At 41.7% G+C, this 8805-nt stretch overlaps 1 protein-coding gene across 1 annotated transcript; it reads left to right on the top strand.

The window, feature by feature from the left end:
- Positions 1-280: 280 nt before the first annotated feature.
- Positions 281-8181, top strand: hspa4b (heat shock protein family A (Hsp70) member 4b). The gene is made up of 19 exons (XM_006781539.3): positions 281-595; positions 1179-1236; positions 1459-1599; positions 1870-1992; positions 2803-2902; positions 3294-3427; positions 3517-3761; positions 3844-3920; positions 4018-4169; positions 4323-4429; positions 4555-4688; positions 5888-6072; positions 6164-6265; positions 6432-6587; positions 6679-6804; positions 6911-7018; positions 7119-7238; positions 7379-7540; positions 7631-8181. Exons 1-19 carry the CDS (start codon positions 489-491, stop codon positions 7835-7837), a joined length of 2544 nt encoding a protein of 847 aa, XP_006781602.2. The 5' UTR covers positions 281-488; the 3' UTR covers positions 7838-8181.
- The last annotated feature ends 624 nt before the right edge of the window (positions 8182-8805 follow it).

Raw genomic sequence — 8805 nt, 5'->3', positions numbered from 1 at the left:
GATGACCCATACCATGAAGATATGAGAAAGAGTTGGTGGATGGATATGGAGCTTCCACCTAGGAGGAAAAGAGAAAGGCCACAAAAAAGATTCATGGATGTACCAAAGGAGGACATGCAGAGGGTTGGTGTGACAGAAGAGGATGCTATGAACGGTGATGAACATGATCCGCTTTTGCGACCCCCAAAGGAAAAAAAAAAAGAGACCTGCTGATGCGATACCGGGTCTGAGCTGTAGGTGGCGCATGACATCTCTCTGGTCCCCGCAGTCGGATGCTATTGGTCAGTGCACAGACAGAAAATTCCTGAACGCTGTCACGCATCTGCCGGCGTACCGCATGCTGCTGCTCAGCTTCATGGAACAAGAAGAACAAGGGTGTATCACCGTCCGCTGACTGAGAGCTTCTGTAGCCACCGTTGTCACTTTGAGCACCGAACTATATTTTTGTTCCTCCTTGTAACTCCACACTACCAAGTTAACTAGCGATAATGTCAGTTGTAGGCTTTGACGTCGGGTTTTTGAACTGCTATGTAGCAGTAGCCCGAGCCGGAGGGATTGAAACTGTCGCCAATGAATACAGCGATCGATGTACACCGTAAGTACGACTAGTCACATCATTGAGGATGCTTTGCAATCTATCGTCTGCGTTGATAACGCCTACAGAATGTGAATGAATGTACTTTTCTATATCCTAATATTGAGTGAAGCTAACGTTGCTAGCTAGTTAGCATGCTAACAGATTTCACAACAGGAAACAGCATGTGAGTGCTAAAGCTAATGCTAGCAAGCCGGAACGAAATTGTTGGAGAAAAGAAACCCTGGGATAACTTAATTTTAATTTATTGTTTCTTTTGGGGTTTGAATATATTAATACCATCAAAAAAACATTTAAAGGTCGTTAAGTGACCTAACTAGTCAGGTGATGGATGTTTTACTGCAGGCTGACGGGAGGAGGCCGGAACCAGGCTGTCAAAACCACATTATCAGCCTATTGTGCTTCATTTTTAACGCTCTCGGTCCACAGAAAAACCACATAAAGGACCATAGAATTGTGATTTCAGAATCTTAAAAAATACACGTGAAAAGGTTAATATTATATCGCCAGTTGGTGAACTAACTGCACCATTGTGAAGTAATTGTTGTAGATGAGAGAGGTGAATTGTGTTTTCTGTTTTTAGAGCATGTGTTTCTTTTGGACCCCGGAATCGATCAATTGGTGCAGCTGCAAAAAGCCAGGTATGTTTTCAGGAGAAGCTGAGGGGTGCTGGGTACAGGTTTTGCTCAGGAGACCGGGGTGGGGGTCGCTTCATCACACAGTGCACAGAGCATGAACAACTCTCTACACAGAAACTACACCAACACAAATCAATTTGCCAAGTCATAAATTGACAGTTTGCGCAGTTAGTATTTGTGCATCAATTAAACAGAGTTGTTTCTTTTCTTTTTCTCATTAAACAGGTTGTCACAAACTGCAAGAATACAGTCCAAGGGTTCAAGAAGTTTCATGGCAGGGCATTTTCAGATCCATATGTGCAGTCCCTCAAAGAAAACATGGTCTACGATATTGCACAAATGCCCACGGGAACAACAGGCATCAAGGTAAGAGAAGAAGCGGGAACATTTGCATTATAGTTAAAATTTTGGTATTCTTTTTCCAGACCTGACTTTACAGTAAACTTGGTCTAACGGTCTAGCGGCTGATAATGGGTTTGTTTTTCTTTGAGGATCTAATCGAAAACCTCTGAGAACCTTTTGCTGCTCTGTGTCACTAACTGGAATATTTTTTAAAAAGCTGCTGATATACAAAACACTCATTTTGAGCTGACACGTAATAAACTTCCATGTCTGTCAATTGGATTTTTGTTAAAGGTGATGTACATGGAGGAGGAAAAGGTATTCAGCATTGAACAGGTCACCGCCATGCTTCTCACCAAGCTCAAGGAGACGGCAGAGAACGCCCTGAAGAAACCCGTGGCTGACTGCGTTGTGTCTGTAAGTATGCTGTCATAACAAGTCCATGCCTCACACACACATGCATTTGTCATGTTACCTGATCAGACTTGTCCTGAATCTGTCTTTCATTAAGTAGGTTAACACAATAACACACAAGCTCTGAGAGAATGGCATACAACAGAGAGTCTATGTTGTACATAGTTTGGTTTCACTAAATCCAGTCTTAATTCTTGAATCATCCATATTCTATCAGAAACCCATGACTTTTGATTTTGCATCAGACTTATTCTAGAATTAATAATTAAACTCACGTCCAAGAACTTCTGTTGGTTACAGTAGTGATTCTTCTGCTCTGGAGATCTGCTGCACTCTAAACCAGAACTTGCAGCAGGCAGACACGTGATTCATGTTCCATTATGCTTAACTCTTCCAAGCTGCAGAGCAGAGGACAGCTGACTGGAGTTGGATGAGAGATTCATTTTTGAGACAGCTGCTTATAAGTTGTTGTTTTTTTTAATTGCTCAGAGTTCTTTTCAAATTGGCAGTGAAAGTTTATTTCTCAGCAATCATACACAAGCATTTCCTTCCGTTTGTCAACCTTCAAAACAATAAAAACCTGTTGCAAATACTAAAGATGCGTGTGACATTCAGTCTGTGACTTTGCTGTAATTCAGACACAGATATATTGTGTTGCTTAACATGAGAGCATAGTCGTGTGACCAAATTATCTACTGTTTATCAGCTGAGAAAGATCAGAATCACATCATCCAGCTTATAGTGTGTGCCACCTTGCGGGCTGATTAACCAGACTAATTGACTAATCAATGGACTCCCTTCTGTTCTAACCAGGTTCCTTGCTACTACACTGATGCTGAGAGGAGATCTGTAGTAGATGCTGCTCAGATTGCTGGACTCAACTGCTTGAGGCTGATGAATGAGACAACTGCAGGTCTGTACCAGGGCTTTTAGGCAAGGAAGTGCATCTCACTAATCAACTCTGATCTGACAGTAATTGAGACCTATTATGCTCTTGATCATTTTCTGTCATATTCAAAGTGGTGGATGCTCAAATCAGTCGAATGCTCTACATACTCAAATTTCAAACAGTTTTTTTTCTTAAAAGGAGATATCATAATATGATCATATCAGGCACTAAAAGGGCTACATCACTGCCCAGTATAAATAAAATAGTTAATTATAAGATGAGGATTATTTTGAGCTTTGAGTCATACAAAGCCACTCTAGCTTGGTGTTGTTTCTAAGCATACTAGCTTCTATCTTCTAACTAGTTAATAAGGTACACCTAAAAATTCTAATTGACTTGATTAATGTCCTTGCAGTTGCCTTGGCTTATGGAATCTACAAACAGGATCTGCCTGCTCCTGAGGAGAAGGCCAGGAATGTGGTGTTTGTGGACCTGGGCCATTCTGGATACCAGACATCTGTGTGTGCCTTTAATAAAGGCAAACTCAAGGTGTGTAGACATCCCAGTGCACTGCACACAGTTTATCAGTCTACAACTGAGTTTGTGTCATAACCATAACTCTTTACCCTGCCGCTCAGGTTCTTGCCACAGCATGTGACCCGCTGTTGGGAGGAAAGGATTTTGACGAGATGGTCGTTAAACATTTCTGCGAGGAATTTGGCAAAAAGTACAAGCTTGATGTGAAGTCAAAGCCCCGGGCTCTGGTCAGGCTCTACCAGGAGTGTGAAAAACTTAAGAAACTGATGAGCGCTAACTCCTCTGACCTGCCACTCAACATCGAGTGCTTCATGAATGACATCGATGTCACTGGAAAAATGAACAGGTAGTTTGACAAGAAAGTAATTTTTTGCTGACTGTTGATATCTACTTTGCATCTAACGGCATGTTCCTCTTTTCTTTTGCAGGGCTCAGTTTGAAGAGATGTGTGCTGACATTTTGGCCCGAGTAGAACCCCCTCTGCAGAGTCTGTTGGAACAGGCCAGTAAGTTTAATTTAGTTTTTGGCTAATTGAGTTTACAAAAGGAACTCATTAGTTTTTCTTCATGTTTAAGATTAAAACTTTGTTTTTATTTCATAAGAACTGAAGAAAGAAGACATCTATGCGGTTGAGATAGTCGGCGGTGCTTCCAGAATCCCAGCTGTCAAAGAGAGAATCAGCAAATTCTTTGGAAAGGAGTTGAGCACTACACTGAATGCTGATGAAGCTGTGGCCAGAGGATGCGCTCTGCAGGTACACTGCAGTCGGGTTTTATTCTGATGTCTACTGGGAAATAATCAGTTGTTTGCATCTGACGAACTTTAACAAGTGTTGGTGATTGAGAGGGGTTAATATGATATAATGCTACTGCAGCACTCATTGACACAAGGCCATCTCTCTCCTCAGTGCGCAATCCTGTCTCCGGCCTTCAAAGTCCGTGAATTCTCCATCACAGATGCCGTTCCATATCCCATCTCTTTGAAATGGCATTCTGCTGCAGAGGACGGTGTGAGGTAAAAAAAAAGAAAGAAAAAGACTTCTTTGTTTTTCATTATTATTATTATTATCGTCATCATTATTTATTTATGCTCACATTTATCTTAGTTATTTAATGTAATCTAATATTCATTTGTTGCAGTGATTGCGAGGTGTTTCCCAAAAACCATGCTGCGCCCTTTTCCAAAGTGCTGACTTTCTACCGGAAAGAGCCTTTCTCTTTGGAGGCTTACTACAGTTCCCCTAATGAGCTGCCTTATCCAGATCCCACTATAGGTAAGAAATGAAACCTTCCTAAAGCTGTGTTACCTACACATCAAGCAGACACACAGCTAGATTAGTACCTAAAAGTTTTATTTTTCCCCCCCATAAAGTCCTTAGAAGAATATCTTGGTTGGTGTACCTTTCCTGACTTTCAAATTTACTGCCTGGCCAAACAAATCACACACTAATGTGTAGTTTGACCCCATAAGCTTTGATGATGGTGCTCATTTGCCATCACTTCTTTTCAGTAAGCGTATGCAATGTCTTAAGATTTATATATGTCCAGAATTACATTAATATCTCACCAAGATCTTGTGCTCACAAGTGAAGAGGTGGACCACTGTGTATAGTCTTCTCCAGCATACCCAGTTGGTTTAATGTCTGGACCAGTTGGTGTCCCATTGAAACTGGTCTCGTGATACCTGAACAACTCCTTCACAAATTGAACCATCGATGATAAAGATGAAAAAAAAAAAACCTGTTGACTCACTATATCCAGATTATCAGGTGAAGTTTTGGGTGCAGAATGTTGTTGAAGCAAGAACTGACCAACTGAAGTGTAATGCCACATCATCAACACTGCTCTCACAAGCTTGTACTCTACACTGTGGATGATGATTGCATCACTTAATCCACCTTTCTTTGTACCCTGATGTGACCATCACAGTAAATCCTTTACAGACCTCATGATCTTTTTCCGTCGCTCCAGAGTCCAATTTTTATGTTCCTTCTGCCAACTGAAGCATTTTTTATTAGTCTCACTGATAAGAGTTTTTCTTAAGGCTACACAGCTGTTTAGGCCCAATGCTTTGAGTTCCTTGTGCTGGAAATCCTCTTAATTTTACTATTAAAAGTGGCCTTTTTGTGTTTTTGTTTGTTTGTTTGTTTTTTTTACCAGTTTGATCTCACTAAATTTTAAAATGATCTCCAGTAATCATCTTTTTTTTTCTTTCTCTTTGATCAGTTTCTACCTAATACATCACGGTTCACCATTATCATCCCAGGTTTTAATAATATGTTGCAGTCTCCCTAGGGTTTGTTTTTTAAAAAAAAAAAAAAAAAAAAAAAATGCAGACCTATAACTGACCCTGAGTGATATCTTTTTAATGACTGTGGGATATGACTGGCAGCGATTAACAAGCTTCACTAAAGCTATTTTTCCTAGTTAATTTTTTTTAATCTTTACTCCTTTTAACCCTTTATTTCCACAGGTCAGTTTATGATCCAGAAAGTTGTCCCCCAGGCATCAGGTGAGAGCTCCAAAGTGAAAGTGAAAGTGCGGGTGAACATTCATGGAATCTTTAGTGTGTCCAGTGCCTCTCTGGTTGAAGTGCAGAAGTCTGATGAGGCAGAGGAACCAATGGAAACAGAACAGGCTGCCGACAAAGATGGAGAGGTAGTTTGGACAAATGGTTCATCACAAAGAGTCATGTGGTACTCATTGTGAGATGCTTCTTCTTAAAGACTTCTTAAATTTCTTCCCACAGCAGAGCAAAATGCAGACAGATCAGGATGAGCAGCCCTCAGCCGAGGGAGATGCTCAGAAAGAAACAGAAGAGAAGACGCCACGAGAGAGTGAAGAGATGGAGGTGAGATGTTTGTGTAGAATCAGTTAAATATTGATAGCCCAGATTAAAGAACCCTGTAATGTTTTCATTCTTATGTTTTATCCTTATAAAGCGAATTCATTAGACTGTGTAAATGTTATAATACTGTGTGTTTATATTTTGTTATACCTTTTCTTTTTTTCCTTAGACTTCCACAGAGGAGAACAAGGGTGAGAAGAAGTCCGATCAGCCTCCACAAGCCAAAAAACCCAAAGTCAAGACAAAAGTTCTGGAGCTTCCAATTGAAAACAACCCACAGTGGCAGCTAGCAAACGACATGCTCAATCTTTTTGTAGAAAATGAGGTACCTATATTTTCACCCATCTCTCGCACTGACACGACACAATCCAGTCATCTCGCCTGGGAGTAAGAATGGCTGTGTTTGTTCTCCTCAGGGCAAGATGATCATGCAGGATAAGCTGGAGAAGGAGAGGAATGACGCTAAGAATAATGTAGAAGAGTACGTGTACGAAATGAGGGACAAACTGCACGGCATGCTGGAGAAGTTCGTCAGCGAATCTGTGAGTGAAGAGCATCATCTCATTCATCGTTTAAGATAAGCCGTGATGTAATTAGCAGCAGATTCAACATCCCTCGACATAATGTGAAATCATTCTAATTCTTTAGGACCGAGATGTTTTGTCCTTAAAGCTGGAGGATACTGAAAACTGGCTGTATGAAGATGGAGAGGACCAACCCAAACAGGTGTACATTGACAAACTGGCAGAGTTGAAGGTGATTATTGCGCTGATTTCTTTTTTATTTCTTTATGTTTCTTGTCTTAGTCGATCACATATTGATTTCTCTACTGATGTGTTTACGGTGTGCTCTGCAGAAACTCGGTCAGCCGATTCAGGACAGGTATGCAGAGTCTGAAGAGAGACCTAAAGCTTTTGATGAGCTGGGAAAACAAATCCAGCAGTACATGAAATTTATCGAAGCCTACAAAATGAAGGTGACTACTATTAACTACAGTATTAAGAAATGTATTTGTTTTTAAATATGTTTACACGGTATTGTTTAAAAGACATGAGAACTACTGTTAATAGCTTCTGTTGCCTGCACAGTACATAATATTGTCTGTTTGATTTCCAGGATGAGCAGTATGACCATTTAGATGAGGCAGATGTAAACAAGGTGGACAAACTGAACAACGATGCAATGATCTGGATGAACAGTGCCATGAACCAGCAGAGCAAACAGAGCCTGGCGGTGGATCCATCTGTCAAAGTCAAAGACATTAAAGCAAAAACAAGGGTGAGTTTAAGATTGTAAGCACTGGGAATATTAGACTGTAGGGTTAGTTCAGTTTTTATTGAATCAACCCATCATTTCATTTTTCCACAGGAGCTTTTCGGTGCTTGTAACCCGATCGTGACCAAGCCCAAACCCAAAGTGGAGCTTCCCAAAGAGGAGACCCCTGCAGAGCAGAACGGGCCCGTCGATGGCCAGGAGAAACCCCAGGAAGCAGCGGCAGACAAGGGAACGACCGAGGCTGCGGGCAATCCTGCCTCAGAAACTACAGAAAGCAAGCCTGACATGGACCTTGATTAAAGCAGCCCGATGCCTCCTCGAGCAGAGCTGAGCAGGAGCTGATTGTTTTAGATTGAGACGCAGCCTAGCTGTATATCAGAGCCGATGACGTGTTTAAGGAACTGCTCTCTACAGTCAAAAAGCAGGCAGGGTGTTTGGCACACTGAGCCCAGCTCCTGGTGGTATCTCTGTCTGATGACATAGCATGCCCTCTCTCTTTCTGGATGACATAAATCAAAAGCCAGCTGCAATAATTCTGTTCGGCAATGAGCGCTGTACACATGATGGTATTTATTTCTGTTGTGTGCTCTGTAAGTGTTCTGGTCTGTGTCACAATATGGTTTTAATAAAGTTATTGAAAATCACTTGCACCATCACGGGACATGTGCCATCTATCATTTTTCAGAGAATTTTTCAGTGTTAATAGCACGAAGCTACAATGAATGAGGAATCATCCAAAAGACAAAACAATGTGGTGTATGCTGTACAGTGTAGCGAGGAATGCCCAGACCTCTACATTGGAGAGACCAAACAGCCACTTCATAAACGCATGGCACAACATAGAAGAGCCACCTCCACAGGACAAGACTCGGTGGTCCATCTGCATCTAAAAGACAAAGGTCACTCTTTCGAGGATGCCAATGTACACATTTTGGACAGAGAGGACAGATGGTTTGAAAGGAGTAAAAGCCGTTTATGTCCACTGTGAGCGACCATCATTGAACAGAGGCGGTGGCTTATGACACCAACTGTCTGCCATCTATAATCCAGTTTTGAGATCCCTTCCCAGACCCCTTAATGCCCACTCATACCCTGGGCCACCTGACCTCAGGAAATCCCATGATAGGGTGGGGCTAGGTTTCCCAATGAGCTCACCTGAAACCATGGGTGATTGTGACCTACACTCGTTTTCGCACCTTGGCTCACGTGATTAGGTAGAGGATCATTAGGGGGTCCTTTTTTCCCTCTTGGGGGGATACTCCCACAGG

The sequence above is a fragment of the Neolamprologus brichardi genome, chromosome 2 (assembly GCF_056152115.1).
Source record: "Neolamprologus brichardi isolate AB-2024 chromosome 2, ASM5615211v1, whole genome shotgun sequence".
NCBI lineage: Eukaryota > Metazoa > Chordata > Actinopteri > Cichliformes > Cichlidae > Neolamprologus > Neolamprologus brichardi.
This window is presented reverse-complemented; position numbering and strand designations above follow the sequence as displayed.

Coding starts and splice junctions, on each gene's coding strand:
- hspa4b (XM_006781539.3), top strand. CDS start 489: ATGTCAGTTGTAGGCTTTGACGTCGGGTTTTTGAACTGCTATGTAGCA. Junction 596..1,178: donor TACAGCGATCGATGTACACC/GTAAGTACGACT, acceptor TTCTGTTTTTAG/AGCATGTGTTTCTTTTGGAC. Junction 3,762..3,843: donor GTCACTGGAAAAATGAACAG/GTAGTTTGACAA, acceptor TTTCTTTTGCAG/GGCTCAGTTTGAAGAGATGT.